The sequence below is a fragment of the Xyrauchen texanus genome, chromosome 23, assembly GCF_025860055.1.
Source record: "Xyrauchen texanus isolate HMW12.3.18 chromosome 23, RBS_HiC_50CHRs, whole genome shotgun sequence".
Taxonomy (NCBI): domain Eukaryota; kingdom Metazoa; phylum Chordata; class Actinopteri; order Cypriniformes; family Catostomidae; genus Xyrauchen; species Xyrauchen texanus.
The window spans coordinates 2,969,590-2,988,345 of NC_068298.1; the positions used below are offsets into that span (position 1 = coordinate 2,969,590).

The window sequence follows — 18,756 nt, forward strand, 5'->3', positions numbered from 1 at the left end:
GATCACTATACTGTATCTTCTTGCATTAAATTCAGTATTATGATCCTTCTAAATATAAATATTTAAAATGTAGCCTACTATATGTTAATAACATCTTAAACCAAAAGATGCCAGGCAGCTCTGTAGTAGGCTTAGTCTGAGTTAAGAATGAAAATTGTTACAATGACCCCAGGTCTCCCCTATTGTGTCGTCAGAATAGAGCTTACCTTCCAATGAATTGTATCTGCATGGTGCAGAACAGTAAACAAGCGCCCCTCACAGCACACTTGAAACATTGCAAAGAGAAAAGAAAAAAATAAATAAATAACCTGCTCACTGCCAAGCTTGCAAAAAATCTCATATTTAGTGTAAAGGCATAGTTTCTGTCATCTCACAGGCAGTGGTTGGAAATTCTGAGATGAGGCATTTTAGAGGAGAATGTAGTTCCAGTCTGACTCACCGCGCGCCGCAGTGCTACTCCATCTGACCCATTCTTCTCTCGGTCTCTCCCTCTCCATCCCTCTCACTCTCACATATATTTGGATCAAGAAGTCACTCTTTAACTCTATTTTTTCTTTAGAGTTATCAAGTAGGTTGAAACATTATAATATATTTGTTTCTGATCTATTTAAGTTCATTTGGGCCCAGATAGAACATGATAAGTTACATCAGTTTCTGTTAACTGTTGTTTTGCTTGTCGCTGTCCAAGGTGCTGAACTTTTTCCTGCCGGCTAAAACAAGACTAAGCTAAAATTATCAAACTACAATAAATGCTGTATTCATTACAGACGTCTTAATATTATAATGCATTTACTTCTGGGATAATTGCACTCTTAATTGTTGAGGTATAGCGGTGATTTTTTTCCTTTCATGCCTTGGAATTTAAGACCAATTTATGCCTCAAACCAAGCCTGATGGGCACCTCTTCAAAATTGTGACTGTGCGTCAACACAGAACACAACAGCTGTGATTGGTCCACTTTAGCCAGAGACCGCCTCACAGGATGATAACAAGGATATCTAAGATTGCGTTGCATTTTATACAACATTAATTTAATATCTATGCAACATATCACATTGTATTAATCGGGAGCATCTATATATATCTGTTTACAACTTATAAACTCTAAAAGCTTTTATTCTCCAGGCATTCACGTGATATTAATTTGATATGTGAGTGAAATGCATAATTTACGAGTTGGCTATTTCATATGTCTCGCACGATGTTGTTCGCATAAACTCTTACGACTTCATCATGGGCAAATTCCCGGATGTCTAATGCGGAAGTAAGCGCGAGTTTCGCGCACGAGGCGTTAAGGACCTACTTATTGATATTATGCTCTTACCCAAACCCCTTATCTAAACTTAATCAATCAGTAGAGTGTCTAAACATGATAGGAAGCAGTTGTGTGTGACAGAAGCACGTCATTGTCCCGTATCAGATGGAAACGAAGTCCAGTGACGTCATTGGCTGTAGTGAAAGTCGTAGGAATTCAAACGCGTGCAGTCGCACAATATCATACGAATTAGACACATTTGGAAAAGTCGTAAGAATCCTGACGATTTCGCCATGAGAGTGTGTTGGAAATAACATGTTTTGTATTCTATGCGCAAACTTTCCAATTGGCACAATGATTTGACCATTAAATTTGTCTTTAAATTTGTGCACTTTTGACACTTTGTGTGTTCTTCAGGCGAGTAGTATTAATTTGACGATTTCTTTTTCAGCACAGAACATCAAATAAATGCCAAAGTATTTATGCATTATTATTTAAGCGACTTAAAGAGCAAGCTTACAGTAATTTACTCATTTATGTTCTGCATGTATAATACATATTATGTACCTATTTCAACATGCTTTACATACTTTGAACTCATTTTTGATGCTACAATAATTTAATAAATACTTTTGACTCCAAAAATGACATTGCTTGCATTGATTTTGTTTATTAATGAAATATACTGTTAGTATTTTGACTGTGTACTCTCAGAATGACGTAGACACACCAATGCAGAATAAATACGTCCCAGGATGTATTTGTTGGTTCCTTCTTTTGTCAACATATTTGCTTCAATTATATCTATAGATGTAAGGCATTGGCCTTATTGCAACTGGAGATTTTGTCACTTTGTGTTGTGGTTTTCCTGTTTTGTTTCTCTCTATCTCTCTCTTCTTCCGGCCTGCTTGCAGGGTGATTAACATCAGGTGTCTGCAATGATGATTACCAATCACTCCCCTGTCTGGATTGGTTGGTGAGGAGAGGGAAACAGGATAAATCCCAAACATATCTTCACTGCAATGGAACTTCCTTTCCACCCCCAGACAGATGTGTTTGATGTATTACTGCTTGTTGTTGTTGTTGTTGTTGTTGTTGTTGTTGTTGTTGTTGTTGTTGCTGATGTTGTGTATTTACAACAGTAGGTGGGAAAAGGGGAACCCCGAACCATTTTAATTTTGTTACACCTCCCTAAATCTAGACTGGGGTGGGACGTAACCATGCAAACCAACCTGTAGGCCACCATGCGCTCCGCATGGTGGCCTACAGGTTGGCCTACACCGTGGGTTCGACGCAGAATCAGCCTTAACAGGGTAAAGTGGAACATTTAAGCTGGATCCCCTTTATATTAATTTGTGTTTTATTAAATGGTATAAAAAAATAAAACTATCTAGTTATGGTTATAAAGAAGTGAACGTTGACTACATGTTTGTAAATGTTAAGCAGTGATTTATGATATGAAAGTGTATCAGAAAAATCTTGATTCCAAATATTTTCTAGAATTTTTTATTTCCACCTCTGTCCCACTTTACCAGAGGCATAATGGCAATGTTAGACCGATTATTACTGGTAAAGTGGGACATGTCATTTAAAGAAGAGTAATGAATGCCCTATTGTGTAGTGGATGTGCATGCTTTTTGAGGTTTCATAATAATCTTAAATTATTATCAGCAAAATTATATTAACTGTTTATAATTTTCTGAGGGATTATTTTTTTTTCCTGTGTTTACTAAATATTTTCCACAGATATTTAGAAATATATGACATGGTCAGATTTAAAGGATATTTTAAGGAGAATTAACAACTTGAATTTGTTAATGTAAGTTGATTTAACAAGTGGATATTTTAATGTTGACGTATAGGCTGCCTAAAATAAATCCTTAAAATAAACTATATTCAAGTACAGGCCCAAGTCTAACCAGTAGGAGGGGAGACAATTTCTCACACTTTGACAATACAAGTGTCCCACTTTACCAACAAATCTGGGATTTGTAGTCTGGCATAAACATTGGTCAACTCTGCTTGTGCAGACACACATCTTGCAGGCAGTGGGTGAAAATGATGAGAGGGAAATGTAATTCCAATCTGAGCCACTGCGCGCCGCTGCACTACTCCATCTGCCCCAATCTTCTCTCTCCTCCCCTCCCTCTCTCTCTTCCCATCCCTCCCTCTCACTCTCACACACATTTTGATCAAGGACTCATGTTACATTCGTCAACACTACATTTTTCTTTAGAGTTAGTAAATGGGTCTAAACATTATTTATATGGTTTACATAAGTATTAATATTTATGTTTTTACTTATTTATTACTTTGTGTGTTTGTTTTATTTAAAGTTTGACAAAACAGGATATTGCAGCACAAACAAAGAACAGAAACTGTTACTTTTCCATTTAGCAGCACAACCTGAAATATGTCAAACATAACACATAATCATGCATCAAACTAAACCATTCATAAAACATTTTATATGCACATAAAATAAGACCAATTAACTTATCTATTGACAAACACAACCTAAACTGCATTAAAACGCCACAGTCATCAAGTAAGGTATCCCATTAGAAGCTCAGTGATGGTTAGATCATCAGCATATTTCACAGGGATTAAAGGAGGAGGCAGACGTGTATCCAAGCTGTTTATACAGATGACCAAAAGCTGTAATAGTAATACTTATAATAGTTTTCAATAATTAGAAATAAGAGATTTATATTAGTTGCAATGCTGCTGTTTTCAAACGTCCTTAGGTTGTTGCTGACTAGCCTAGTTGTGTATCTGAATGTTTAACTTTGTCAAAAGAAAATGGAAAGAGTAGAGACATGTTCCCTTTATAATTTCACCCACCACTGACAGCTCAAAGTTAACTGTGGGCCCCGGTTAGTCTTGCTAAAATGCATCAGTTTGTCGCTGTCCATGGTGCTGAAAACTCCCCTGCAGTCTAAACAAGACGACTAAAAAAATGCAATAAGTCCTGTCCTATTCGTATTCGTTACAAAACCTTAGATATTATGATACTATTTATTTACTTCTGGGATCATTGCATTCCTAAGTCTTTGACTTGTGCTTATTTGGTTGACTTGAAACAATGTCTGATAAATTATTTCTGTGTTTCTGTGATTTAACGAGTGTTTACTTCGTTGGTTTACAGTACATGTGGATATTGTGCCTTGTTTTAAAAGTAGCTGTAGTTTCGATATAGAACACACAGTGTCGCTCTTTTTCAACAATTAGACCAGATGGCCTCTGGACCCTCCTACATGTTCCTCTTTTCCATTGTTGACGCAAACAGCCGTATCATAGCGCTATTTGTGTGCTTTTTTGTTGGCGAAGGTGGCAGCGCCATAACTGTTTGATAGTTTTTCGGGTTTGGTCTATCTATTATCGATTTAACAGTATTTATTATGTGTACTCCACGATTAATGGTGAAATGCTTTATGCTAATGGCCATCTTTTGTTTCGACCTTTGTCTCTGCGACCTCCGCTATTCCATCTCGGAGGAAATGCGACGAGGATCTACCGTCGGGAAGATTAATCAGGATTTAGGTACGGACTCAACAACTCTGGCATCTCGCAAACCTCGTTTGGATTTTGAGGGCAGTAAACGATACTGCGACATCAACCAGCAAACCGGAGAGCTCATTGTAAACGAGAGGATGGACCGGGAGGCTTTGTGCGGTCAAAAACCTTCCTGCGCCATTCATTTTGATTTCTTCCTCGAGAACCCTTTAGAACTGCACCGAGTGACGTTGGAAATACAGGACATAAACGACAACGCTCCAAAATTCAGAAATGAAGCCATCGATTTAGAGATCCAGGAGTCTGCGGTTAAAGGCGCTCGCTTTTCCTTGGACGAAGCTTATGATCCGGATTCTGGGGCGAACAGTGTGCAGAGCTACACCCTGTCTACCAATGAACATTTTGTTCTGTCTACTCAAACGGCTGCTGATCGTCGTAAATACCCAGAAATTGTGTTGGAAAATGAGCTTGACCGTGAGAAGCAGGACCGCGTATCTCTCATTTTGACTGCCTACGACGGAGGCTCTCCACAGAGGACTGGCACGGTGCTTGTTAACATCCGTGTTTTAGATGCAAACGACAATGTTCCTGTTTTTTCGCAGCCTGTCTATGAGGTGAGTCTCCCTGAAAACGTCCCGTTAGAAACAGCTGTAGTCAAAGTCAGTGCCAGTGATGCAGACGAGGGGGCGAATGGGGATGTGACGTATGAATTTAGTTACCTCTCCATCGACGCTGAAAATCTGTTTAGGATTGATCAGAAAACGGGTGAGATTCAAGTTAAAGGAGAGATCGATTATGAAGAGTCTTCCTCATTTGAGCTCCGGATCAGAGCTAAAGACGGAGCAGGACAAGCAACATCCTGCACAGTTCTTATTAACGTTATGGATGTGAACGACAACGTCCCAGTGATTATTATTAAATCTCTAAACACACCTGTGCCCGAGAACCTGCCCTCTGGCTCAGAAATTGGCATCATATATGTTCAAGATAGAGACTCAACGTCTAACGGTGATATTAGTTGTGCCATAGAACAGAATGTACCGTTGAAATTAATCCCATCTGTCAAGAATCACTTTTCTTTGCTTACTACAACCGAGCTTGATCGTGAGAGACAGGCAGAGTACAACATCTCCCTGACTGCGATGGACGGAGGTTCCCCGCCTCTCCACTCGTCCAAAACATTTCAGCTGAGTGTGGCCGATGTGAACGACAACGCACCTGTGTTTGACAAACAATTATATAGTGCTCACCTTGGAGAAAATAATAAACCTGGTGCGCCTGTTTTATCAGTCAATGCACAAGACCCGGACTGGAGACAGAATGGCACTGTAGTTTATTCTCTGTTGCCCTCTGATGTCAATGGCGCACCGGTGTCCTCCTTTTTATCCATTAACGGAGACACTGGGGTCCTTCATGCCGTGAGGTCGTTTGATTACGAGCAGTTGAGAAGTTTTAAAGTGCTCGTGTTAGCCAGAGACAACGGATCTCCTCCTCTGAGCAGTAACGTGACCGTGAGTGTCTTCATAACGGATGAGAATGATAACTCCCCTCAGATATTATACCCCTCTCCGGAGGGGAACTCCTTCATGACCGAGATGGTCCCCAAAGCTGCGCAGGCGGGCTCCCTGGTCTCCAAGGTGATCGCCGTGGACGCGGATTCTGGACAGAACGCGTGGCTCTCGTATCACATTATTAAAGCGACTGATCCGGGACTTTTCACTATCGGTGTCCACAGCGGAGAGATCAGGACGCAGCGGGACATTTCTGAATCTGACAGCATGAAACAGAACCTGATTGTCTCCGTGAGAGATAACGGACAGTCCTCTCTCTCAGCCACGTGCGCATTGTATTTACTCATATCAGATAACTTGGCTGAAGTTCCTGAACTGAAAGACATGTCTCATGACGAGAGCAGCTCCAAACTGACGTTTTATTTGATCATCGCGCTGGTGTCCGTTTCCACTTTCTTCCTCACCTTCATCATCATCATTCTGGCCGTGAGGTTTTGTCGCAGGAGAAAGCCCAGACTGATGTTTGATGGAGCTGTAGCCATTCCCAGCGCGTATCTGCCTCCAAATTACGCAGACGTGGAGGGCGCGGGAACTCTCCGCAGCACTTACAATTATGACGCATACCTGACCACGGGCTCGCGCACTAGTGACTTCAAGTTCATCAGATCTTATAATGAGGGCACACTGACCTCTGACCTGACTCTGAAAAAGACTCAGTCCTCTGTGGATGATCTTGAAGGACTTGATACCGACATAAGAGATTCGCTTCAGGTAGGACTAATTATGATTCTAGTCTTTCTGCATTGTCCCTTTTGAAATGGCTTATATTTTGAATGTGCGTTTGCATTTTATGCCTTTTTAAAATATTTTTTGGACTAAAAATGTACTTGTCTTATTTGATTGTGTTATTGATTAACTTTGTGATTTTGTGTGTGGATGTTGCTGCAGTGCATTAAAATGTTCTTAAAATGATGTTCTAGTAACACTTTACAACAAGGTTATATTCATTAACATTTGGAAGTGAATTAGGTATATCATGAACAAACAAACAACAAAATATTTTACACAGAATGTATTAAACTTGATATATGCTAATATAAACACATGCTATTGTTCAAAAACATTTCACACTACAACAAAACATGTTTAACTTACAACTTATTTTCTATATTAAGATCAAATTAAAATATACATAAGTGTATGTAGAAATTAATATTTCCCAAGGATAATAAATGCTGTTAATTTAACTGTGTTTACAAATGCTAATGCATGAAACCTTGTTTAATGTGACCATCAAGATCTGTCCTGTAGTCAAGTTATGATACATGTATCAGCTTTTCATTATTTGTGTTTTTCCACCTTGTTTCACTAAAGTTTATCATCACTGGGGATGATTGCTTTTGAATAAACAAGATGAAAGATTTGTTTAGTGATCTTGAACAGCGCTTGTCCCATCCTGCAATCTGCTTGTTCATTTTTGTATTCATTATGTTTTTACTTATCATCAAATATATATATATATATAAGATAACAAACAATTATATAAAGTTTTAATGCTATAAAAGTAGTTTGTGCTCAGTTTAGATTGAAATGTTGTGGTCCAATAGCTGTAATATTATGGTTGGGTTCTTGTTGCTTATGTGTTGAACAGAAAGTGTCTTATTCTGGTGCTGTTTTTGCTATTATATAGGCTATAGTTTATCCTCATGCAGTCGTTTATTGGTGAGAATGTTATAGAAAATGTTGTTCGTGTTTATTTGACATCTCTGGAGAATCTGATCCTTAATGTTGGTAAATTATGCAATCCAAGTTACATCACTTAATTCTGTCAGAACACTTGAATTTAGTGCAGTTGCTTAACTTTACTCATGGTGTCGCTGTTCACCTGTAAAACCATCAGAATTCAAGTTGTCTGGCCTCCTCCCTTTTGTGATGTCATACACAGGGCTTCCAGCTTTTCATTATAGAAATTTGTCGACGATGACGGATTCTCTGATCTGTCCCTTTGTCTCGCTCGAGCTGTAGTCTTGCATTTAGGCTTTATTAAGGGAATTTAATTCATGTAATCTTCAAATGGATTTGAGAAGCTTCAGCGTTGCTCATCAGATGTTTGGCCTTTTGTTCTTCGTGCTTATGGCGCACACCGCTAATGGAGACGTGAGTTATTCTTTTCCGGAGGAGATGAAACGCGGATCTGTGATTGGAAATATAGCAAAGGATCTCGGGCTCGATGTGAACAGATTATCAAGTCGTGATGCTCGAATTGATACTGAAGGAAACAGAAAACGATACTGCGACATTAATCTGAATACTGGAGAACTGACCGTAGCGGAGAGGGTCGACAGAGAGGGGCTTTGTGGAAAGAAATCTTCATGCGTAATAAAACAGGAGCTCGTGCTGGAAAATCCTTTGGAGCTGCATCGATTCATTCTCAATATTGAGGACATAAATGATAATTCACCACAATTCAAAGAAAGGACAATAAAATTCGAAATACAGGAATCCGCTCTTAAAGGATCTCGTTATTTATTAGATGAGGCCCATGATGCGGATATTGGTGTGAATTCAGTGCAGTCATATACATTACAAAACAATGAACACTTTCTTCTGAATGTTCTTACTGGGGCAAATGGAAACAAATATGGAGAACTGGTTCTTAATAAAGAGTTGGATCGCGAGCAACAAAAAGAGGTGACTTTAATTCTCACTGCGGTTGATGGCGGGACTCCACCGAGATCAGGTACTGTAGCCATACACGTCACTGTACTGGATGCTAATGATAATGCTCCAGTCTTTAGTCAGGCCGTCTATAAAGTCAGTGTGCCTGAAAATTCTCCTGTAGATACTGTAGTGGTTACTGTGAGCGCTACTGATGCTGACGAGGGACAAAATGGAGAGGTGACATATGCATTTGGCCATTTATCAGAAAGTCTTATGGAAATGTTTTCTCTCGATGCAGTGTCTGGTGAGATTAAACTCACAGGACTCATTGATTATGAGGAGGAGAGTTCAATCGAACTTCCAATTCAAGCTAAAGATGGTCAAGGGCTAGCAGGACGATCTACTGTATTAATTGATGTTATTGATGTCAATGATAACCCCCCTTCGATAATGATTAAATCTCTTAAAATCCCCGTCCCAGAGAATGCGTCACCCGGTACAGAGGTTGGCATCATTAATGTGCAGGACAGAGACTCTGAGAATAACGGACAGGTGCGCTGCTCCATTCAGCAAAACGCCCCATTTAAACTCGTACCTTCAATCAAAAATTACTATTCTCTGGTGACCACAGGTGAATTAGACCGCGAGCTGGTGTCTGATTATAACATCACAATTACTGCTACTGATGAGGGCTCTCCACCTTTATCTTCCACTAAGAATATTCACTTCACTGTAGCGGACGTGAATGATAACCCACCTGTATTTGAAGAGCAGAATTACAGAGCTAATGTGCAAGAAAATAACAAACCGGGCTCCTCTATTTGTTCAGTATCAGCTACAGACCCGGACTGGAGACAGAATGGCACTGTAGTTTATTCTCTGTTGCCCTCTGATGTCAATGGCGCACCGGTGTCCTCCTTTTTCTCCATTAACGGAGACACCGGGGTCCTTCATGCCGTGAGGTCGTTTGATTACGAGCAGTTGAGAAGTTTTAAAGTGCTCGTGTTAGCCAGAGACAACGGATCTCCTCCTCTGAGCAGTAACGTGACCGTGAGTGTCTTCATAACGGATGAGAATGATAACTCCCCTCAGATATTATACCCCTCTCCGGAAGGGAACTCCTTCATGACCGAGATGGTCCCCAAAGCTGCGCAGGGGGCTCTCTGGTCTCCAAGGTGATCGCCGTGGACGCGGATTCTGGACAGAACGCGTGGCTCTCGTATCACATTATTAAAGCGACTGATCCGGGACTTTTCACTATCGGTGTCCACAGCGGAGAGATCAGGACGCAGCGGGACATTTCTGAATCTGACAGCATGAAACAGAACCTGATTGTCTCCGTGAGAGATAACGGACAGTCCTCTCTCTCGGCCACGTGCGCATTGTATTTACTCATATCAGATAACTTGGCTGAAGTTCCTGAACTGAAAGACATGTCTCATGACGAGAGCAGCTCCAAACTGACGTTTTATTTGATCATCGCGCTGGTGTCCGTTTCCACTTTCTTCCTCACCTTCATCATCATCATTCTGGCCGTGAGGTTTTGTCGCAGGAGAAAGCCCAGACTGTTGTTTGATGGAGCTGTAGCCATTCCCAGCGCGTATCTGCCTCCAAATTACGCAGACGTGGAGGGCGCGGGAACTCTCCGCAGCACTTACAATTATGACGCATACCTGACCACGGGCTCGCGCACTAGTGACTTCAAATTCATCAGATCTTATAATGAGGGCACACTGACCTCTGACCTCACTCTGAAAAAGACTCAGTCCTCTGTGGATGATCTTGATGGGCTTGATGCGTTTCAGGTAGGAAATATAAATAATGATTCTCTTACTCTTCTTCATTTATATTATAATCTACTTATTTAAAATATGCGTTTCCCTTTTTCATACTTTATTCTTGGAACAGGAAAACACCATAATGCTGACCACTGCTTTCTTGCAGAATTGTATTATAATATTTAATCACTAATTTTAAGTTTTCATTTGTCGTGTTAACATTTATTTGTGATGTATTAATGATGAAAGCTTATTGGTGGTTTTCTGCTTTGAACAGTTTTTCATTGTTTCATTGAAGTATTTCATGAAGCGATAATACTTTTGATTTAACAGATTAAAGTAAAAAAGTAAAATAACTTATTTTTAATGATTAAGCAGTTTCTATCCATGTTTTAACTTATATATTGCGCGTCTATAAAGAGTCAATTCTCTTTTCTCTTACACACCAAGTCTGTCGAAATCTAGGCATATTATAATTATTTTGCCATCCTGTAAATTAAATGATTTTTAAAAAAATGAGGTTGTAAATATTTTATTTTTATTTAAATTAAAGGATTTTAAATGTGCTGATTCAGGACGTCGAGTAATGCTGATCTTTTTCCTGTTGCTGTCCATGGTGCTGTACAGATATGATCTATAATCTGTGTGTTAGACTTTTATTGTATTTGTATTGATTTATTTTGTAAGGCTGCTCAGTTTAATGAGTGAATGATTAAATGAATGGTTGCAGCTCTCACATTTAATGATTCCTCTGTTTTCAATATATTCAGGAGGACTCAAATATTTTGAATGTGTTTGTATTTGACAGACTTTGCATTCTTTGGTAATTAGATGTGATTGTGGATTCTGAAAAGCAGTCTACACCCCAAAGACTATTGTTATGAATTACTCATTGAGTTGTTTGTTTCATATTGATTTTTTCATTGACTGATATTTAAAGTCAAGTGAAAAAAATACAGTCAAGGTGACAGCTAGTTTTGTAAGTTACTCCTTTTTGTTTGTCCCCTTTGTTTGTGGCCTGAACATTTTTTACGGTCATTGTCATTGTTTTAGCGACGTTTCTTCATTAGCAAAATGTTCCTCTCTGGTCACTTATAAAGTCTGTGGCGAAAATATTCCTCTCTTCAATTAGTCATTAATATGTAGCTTAATTCATTTGTAAAGATTTTTAAATTCATGTCATTAAATTTGACTTTAAAACATGCTTTAAAAAGCGCTTCAGCTAAATCACAGAGAAAATAATGTGGCTGTTTTTCTTATTGCTTTCCCAGATCGTGTCTCTGGATTGTTTGGGGAATTTGTTTTGTATGTAATACAACTCTGGGTACAATCGTGGCTTTGTTGATCTGCATTACATGTTGTTCTTCTACATGCTGTTTTCATCAATCAATAATAAATTTCTGTCCGTGACACTGTGAAATAATTTCGTAACAAACACTCCTGTTCGATCAAAGTTGATCCTGTGCTGTCAAATACAGTATTGTGCAGTTTCTTCATTTAACTCACTGTGTCGCTGTTCACCAGTAAAACATTTACATTTAAATTGTACTTTTCTCCACCCTGTTCATGACGTCATTGCAGGGTCAGTCCATTCCAGCTCGACTCGTCGATAGCGTCTCATTCTCTAATCGTTTGCATTTGCCTTTAAATCTAGTCTTAAATGTAGCTAATTTATATCTTTTGCGTGAAATCTTTAATAACGTTATTTTTGTGCATCTATATGGATTTCAAAAGCTTCAGCGTTGCTCGTCAGATGTTTGGCCTTTTGTTCTTCGTGCTTATGGCGCACACCGCTAATGGAGACGTGAGTTATTCTTTTCCGGAGGAGATGAAACGCGGATCTGTGATTGGAAATATAGCAAAGGATCTCGGGCTCGATGTGAACAGATTATCAAATCGTGATGCTCGAATTGATATCGAGGACAAGGGAAAACGATTCTGCGACATTAATCTGAATACTGGAGAACTGACCGTAGCGGAGAGGATCGACAGAGAGGGGCTTTGTGGAAAGAAATCTTCATGCGTAATAAAACAGGAGCTCGTGCTGGAAAATCCTTTGGAGCTGCATCGCTTCATTCTTAATATTGAGGACATAAATGATAATTCACCACAGTTTAAAAAAAGTACAATAAAATTCGAAATAAGTGAATCCGCAGACAAAGGATCTCGTTATTTATTAGATGAGGCCCATGATGCGGATATTGGTGTGAATTCAGTGCAGTCATATACATTACAAAACAATGATCACTTTCTTCTGAGTGTTCTTACTGGAGCAAATGGAAACAAATATGGAGAACTGGTTCTTAATAAAGAGTTGGATCGCGAGCAGCAAAAAGAGGTGACTTTAATTCTCACTGCGGTTGATGGCGGGACTCCACCGAGATCAGGTACTGTAGCCATACACGTCACTGTACTGGATGCTAATGATAATGCTCCAGTCTTTAGTCAGGCCGTCTATAAAGTCAGTGTGCCTGAAAATTCTCCTGTAGATACTGTAGTGGTTACTGTGAGCGCTACTGATGCTGACGAGGGACAAAATGGAATAGTATCATATGAATTTGGCCATTTATCAGAAAGTCTTATGGACATGTTTTCTCTCGATGCAGTGTCTGGTGAGATTAAACTCACGGGACTTATTGATTATGAGGAGGAGAGTTCAATTGAACTGCCAATTCAAGCTAAAGATGGTCAAGGGCTAGCAGGACGATCTACTGTATTAATTGATGTTGTTGATTTCAATGATAACGCCCCTTCGATAATGATTAAATCTCTTAAAATCCCCGTCCCAGAGAATGCATCACCCGGTACAGAGGTTGGCATCATTAATGTGCAGGACAGAGACTCTGAGAATAACGGACAGGTGCGCTGCTCCATTCAGCAAAACGCCCCATTTAAACTCGTACCTTCAATCAAAAATTACTATTCTCTGGTGACCACAGGTGAATTAGACCGCGAGCTGGTGTCTGATTATAACATCACAATTACTGCTACTGATGAGGGCTCTCCACCTTTATCTTCCACTAAGAATATTCACTTCACTGTAGCGGACGTGAATGATAACCCACCTGTATTTGAAGAGCAGAATTACAGAGCTAATGTGCAAGAAAATAACCAACCGGGCTCCTCTATTTGTTCAGTATCAGCTACAGACCCGGACTGGAGACAGAATGGCACTGTAGTTTATTCTCTGTTGCCCTCTGATGTCAATGGCGCACCGGTGTCCTCCTTTTTATCCATTAACGGAGACACCGGGGTCCTTCATGCCGTGAGGTCGTTTGATTACGAGCAGTTGAGAAGTTTTAAAGTGCTCGTGTTAGCCAGAGACAACGGATCTCCTCCTCTGAGCAGTAACGTGACCGTGAGTGTCTTCATAACGGATGAGAATGATAACTCCCCTCAGATATTATACCCCTCTCCGGAGGGAACTCCTTCATGACCGAGATGGTCCCCAAAGCTGCGCAGGCGGGCTCTCTGGTCTCCAAGGTGATCGCCGTGGACGCGGATTCTGGACAGAACGCGTGGCTCTCGTATCACATTATTAAAGCGACTGATCCGGGACTTTTCACTATCGGTGTCCACAGCGGAGAGATCAGGACGCAGCGGGACATTTCTGAATCTGACAGCATGAAACAGAACCTGATTGTCTCCGTGAGAGATAACGGACAGTCCTCTCTCTCGGCCACGTGCGCATTGTATTTACTCATATCAGATAACTTGGCTGAAGTTCCTGAACTGAAAGACATGTCTCATGACGAGAGCAGCTCCAAACTGACGTTTTATTTGATCATCGCGCTGGTGTCCGTTTCCACTTTCTTCCTCACCTTCATCATCATCATTCTGGCCGTGAGGTTTTGTCGCAGGAGAAAGCCCAGACTGATGTTTGATGGAGCTGTAGCCATTCCCAGCGCGTATCTGCCTCCAAATTACGCAGACGTGGAGGGCGCGGGAACTCTCCGCAGCACTTACAATTATGACGCATACCTGACCACGGGCTCGCGCATTAGTGACTTCAAATTCATCAGATCTTATAATGAGGGCACACTGACCTCTGACCTGACTCTGAAAAAGACTCAGTCCTCTGTGGATGATCTTGAAGGACTTGACGCAGAAATTAGTGATTCACTTCAGGTAAGAGTAATGATTTTTTTTTTTTTATAGTTTTATTTTCATGCTTCAATTATTGCAATATTGAGTTTTTTCCTTCCTCGTGTCTTTAAAGTGTTTCCATAGTTGCTAATTTTATAAAGAGATCTATTCAGATAACTTGTCATTCGGGGTCTAAATACAAACACAACAGAACTTCTCGCCCTGCCAAGTCTTCTGATCCTTCTGTTTGGTGGTTGTACACTGTTGTAGGTCTTTTCTACAATAAGATACAAAAACATTGATATTTTATATTTATTTTTGAACATTAGATTGATTGTCTGTATTGAGTCAGTGGTGCTCTCTGGTCTCTTATTTCTGTGGTAATGTTTTTGATGATTGATCTTATTGATGGTTTTAGTGAAGTTTTGTGTTAATTTAATCGATGAGTGATTTAATTTGTAAATTATTAAATGCAATTGTCGGTAAACTTCCGGTGTCAATGATCTTTATAGGGTTGAGCGTAAATTGGTGATTCATTTCAGACTTCTATTCGCAGTATTTTCAGGTACAACACACATTTTAAGTGCATTTAGTTTTTGTTTTCATCAAACTGCATTCATAAGAAGACTACTAGACTAGTTTTATGTATATTAAAGAAAATGCCTAATTTAGTGCTTGCATGAAAAAAGTATTTGTCTGATTTAAATGTTGCCATTTATTGTTGAGTAGCTACTTTTATTGAGCATACAACTTCAAAACTCCTCTTGTTCAGTCTTTACTGTATTTTGTCATGACTTGTTGGTTTGAGTCTTTTGAACTTTTTCTTTCTTGTTTCATTAATGTTTTTTATTTTATTTTCAAACTGATTGTTTTAATTAAAGAGTCAGATTGAGTCAGCACTTAATCAGGTGCTCCCATAATGCTGACCACTGCTTTCTTGCAGAATTGTATATTAATATTGAATCACTAATTTTAAGTTTTTGTTTGTCGTGTTAACAATAATTTGTGATGTAATAATAATGAAAACTTATTGGTGGTTTACTGCTTTGAACAGTATTTAATTGTTTCAATAAAGTATTTCATGAAGGGATAATACTTTTGATTTAACAGATTAAAGTAATAAAGTAAAATAACTTTTTTGTTGATGATTAATCCATGTTTTAACATTATAATGCGCGTCTGTAAAGAGTCAGTTCTCTTTTCTCTTTCACAACAAGTCTGGCGAAATCTAGGTTTATTGTTATTATTTTGCCATCCTGTAAATTAAACTATTTTAATACTGAATGAGGTTGTAAATAGTTATTTTTTTAACTTAATTTCAACATTTTAAAGTGCTGATTCACTTACAGGACGCCGAGTAATGCGGATATGTTCCTGTTGCTGTCCATGTTGCTGTACAGATATAATCTATAATCTGTGTGCTTTATTTGTATTTATTTATTTTGTAAGGCTGCTCTGTTTAATGAGTGAATGATTAAATGAATGGTTGCTGTTCTGCCATTTAATGATTCCTCTGTTTTCAATATATTCATGAGGACTAAAATATTTTGAATGTGTTTGTGTTGGACAGACTTTGCATTCTTTGGTTATTGCTTCTTTTCTCTTGTTATAGAAATAGATTTGAGTCTCACTGAAGTAAATTTTATAGAAAATTGTGAACAATTTTAGATGTGATTGTGGATTCTTAAAAGCAGTCTACACCTCATAATTTTGCCTATTGTTATGAATTATTAATTGAGTTGTTTGTTTCATTATGATTTTTTTCTCCCTGGGGGAGGTCACTGAGGAAGTCAAATAACTCCAGTGTGGCAAAGCCCTGTGGATTGATGAGATCCGATCAGAAATGCTGAACGCTTTGGATGTGGAGGGGGTGTCATGAATGATAAGCCTCTTCAACATTGCGTGGAAATCTGGGACAGTGCCTAAGGAGTGGCAGAACGGTGTGGTGGTTCCCCTCTTCAAAAAGAGGGACTAGAGAGTGTGTGCCAACTACAGGGTATCACACTTCTCAGCTTCCCTGGTAAAGTTTACTCCAAGGTGCTGGAGAGGAGGGTTCGGCCGATTGTCGAACCTCGGATTGAAGAGGAACAATCGCGGGTTCTGTCCTGGCCATGGAACGACGGACCAGATCATTATTCTCGCAAGGATTCTGGAGGGTGCCTGGGAATATGCTCATCTGGTCTACATGTGTTTTGTGGATCAGGAGAAGGCATATGACTGGGTCTCCCAGGAGATACTGTGGGAGGTGCTGCGGGAGTACGGGGTGGGGGAGGGGTCCCTTCTTAGGGCGATCCAATCCCTGTACGTCCAAAGCGAGAGCTGTGTCTGGGTCCTCGGCACGAAGTAGTGTTCTTCCATTTGGGGTTTGGTCTCTGCCAGGTCTGCGCTTTGTCACTAAACCTTTTTGTGATATTCATGGACAGGATATCGAGGCATAGTGGGGTGGTGAAGGGGTGCGGTTCGCTGGGCTGGGGATCCCATCCCTGTTTTTTGCAGATGATGTGGTCTTCATGTCGTCATCATCGGTCCATGACCTTCAGCTCTCACTGGATTGCTTGGCAGTCGAGTGTGAAGCATCTGGGATGAGGATTAGCACCTAAATCTGAGGCCATGGTTCTCAGCAGGAAACCGATGGAGTGTGTACTCCAGGTAGGGAAGGAGGTATTGCCCCAAGTACCTCTGGGTCTTGGGGCAATAGGAGTTCAAGTACCTCTGGGTCTTGTTCAAGAGTGAGGGGACAATGGAGCGGGAGGTTGGCCGGAGAATCGGGGCAGCGGGGGCGGTATTGCACTCAGCTCTATCGCAGAGATTGTCACAAAAGAGAGCTGAGCCGGACGGCAAAGCTCTCGATCTACCGATCAGTTGTCATTCCTACCCTAACCTATGGTCATGAAGGCTGGGTCATGACCGAAAGAACTAGGTTGCTAGTAAAAGTGGCCTAAATGGGTTTCCTCAGAAGGGTGCCGGGCTTCTCCCTTAGAGATAGGGTGAGGAGCGCAGTCATCTGTGAAGAGCTCGGAGTAGAGCCGCTGCTCCTTTAGCGTCAAAAGGAGCCAGTTGAGGTGGTTTGGGCATCTGGTTATGATGCCGCCTGGGTGCCTCCCTTGGGAGGTGTTTCAGGCACGTCCAGCTGGGAGGAGGCATAGAGGAAGGGCACACTGACCTCTGACCTGACTCTGAAAAAGACTCAGTCCACTGTGGATGATCTCGAAGAGCTTAATGCAGAAATAAATTAATTGTCTCAGGTATAATTAAAACATTTTTTATCGCTCTTTATCTTTTTAATTTGAATATTTTAATGCATCTGGAAGTGTTTCGAAATGACTGTTGATGTAGTTGAATCTTACCTCCTTTAAAATAGTTAATCTTTTTCAGGTTAGCTTGTTTTAATTTGTTTTACTCGCTAAAAGTAGGTCTATATTAGTTTTGCTGTGTATATATTTTTAACTATCACTACCATTTACAATTTGATCTCCCTCCAGCTGTTTAAGATTTTATTTCACACGTAATTTTTTAAAGTATGTGATGTTTTCCTTTTTAAGTTAAACTATGAACAGCTTGTTTGTTGCTCAGTTGAGTGTATACTCTAGAACTTAAAACTTTTTCAGTCTTGAGTTTCTTGTCATCTCGCACTGAATTTGGGCCTGTGTATATCATCGTTTTAAAGTGTTTGGAATGTAAATATTTGATCAATCAGAATCTAATAGGCTACCAGATATATGGTTTTGAGTTTTACTTAATTAACTATCAAATATATGTTTGTAGTGTTGTTCGATCTCAGTTTGATTCTTTCTATATTTGATAATGTTAGATTAAAAACATAATACTGAACATTTTCAGAATTTAAGCTATTGTTTGTGATAGTCTTCCAAATCTGTGAATCTATATGTGTTACATTTATTTATCGTTATTTTTGACTTTGCATGATTTAATTATATTGATCAGTAGT

The 18,756-nt window shown here is 39.7% G+C and overlaps 1 protein-coding gene and 2 pseudogenes across 1 annotated transcript; all 3 read left to right on the forward strand.

The window, feature by feature from the left end:
- Positions 1 to 4,695: 4,695 nt before the first annotated feature.
- Positions 4,696 to 7,098, forward strand: LOC127663236 (protocadherin beta-16-like). Its single transcript, XM_052154765.1, has one exon. The coding sequence runs from the start codon at positions 4,696 to 4,698 to the stop codon at positions 7,096 to 7,098; it is 2,403 nt and encodes an 800-aa protein (XP_052010725.1).
- Positions 7,099 to 8,271: 1,173 nt separating this feature from the next.
- On the forward strand, positions 8,272 to 11,037 carry LOC127663237 (protocadherin beta-15-like; annotated as a pseudogene).
- Positions 11,038 to 12,341: 1,304 nt separating this feature from the next.
- LOC127663239 (protocadherin beta-15-like) lies at positions 12,342 to 16,425 on the forward strand (annotated as a pseudogene).
- Positions 16,426 to 18,756: the final 2,331 nt, after the last annotated feature.

Excerpts from the sequence above, each read along its gene's own strand:
- LOC127663236 (XM_052154765.1), top strand. The coding sequence starts at position 4,696 with ATGGCCATCTTTTGTTTCGACCTTTGTCTCTGCGACCTCCGCTATTCC.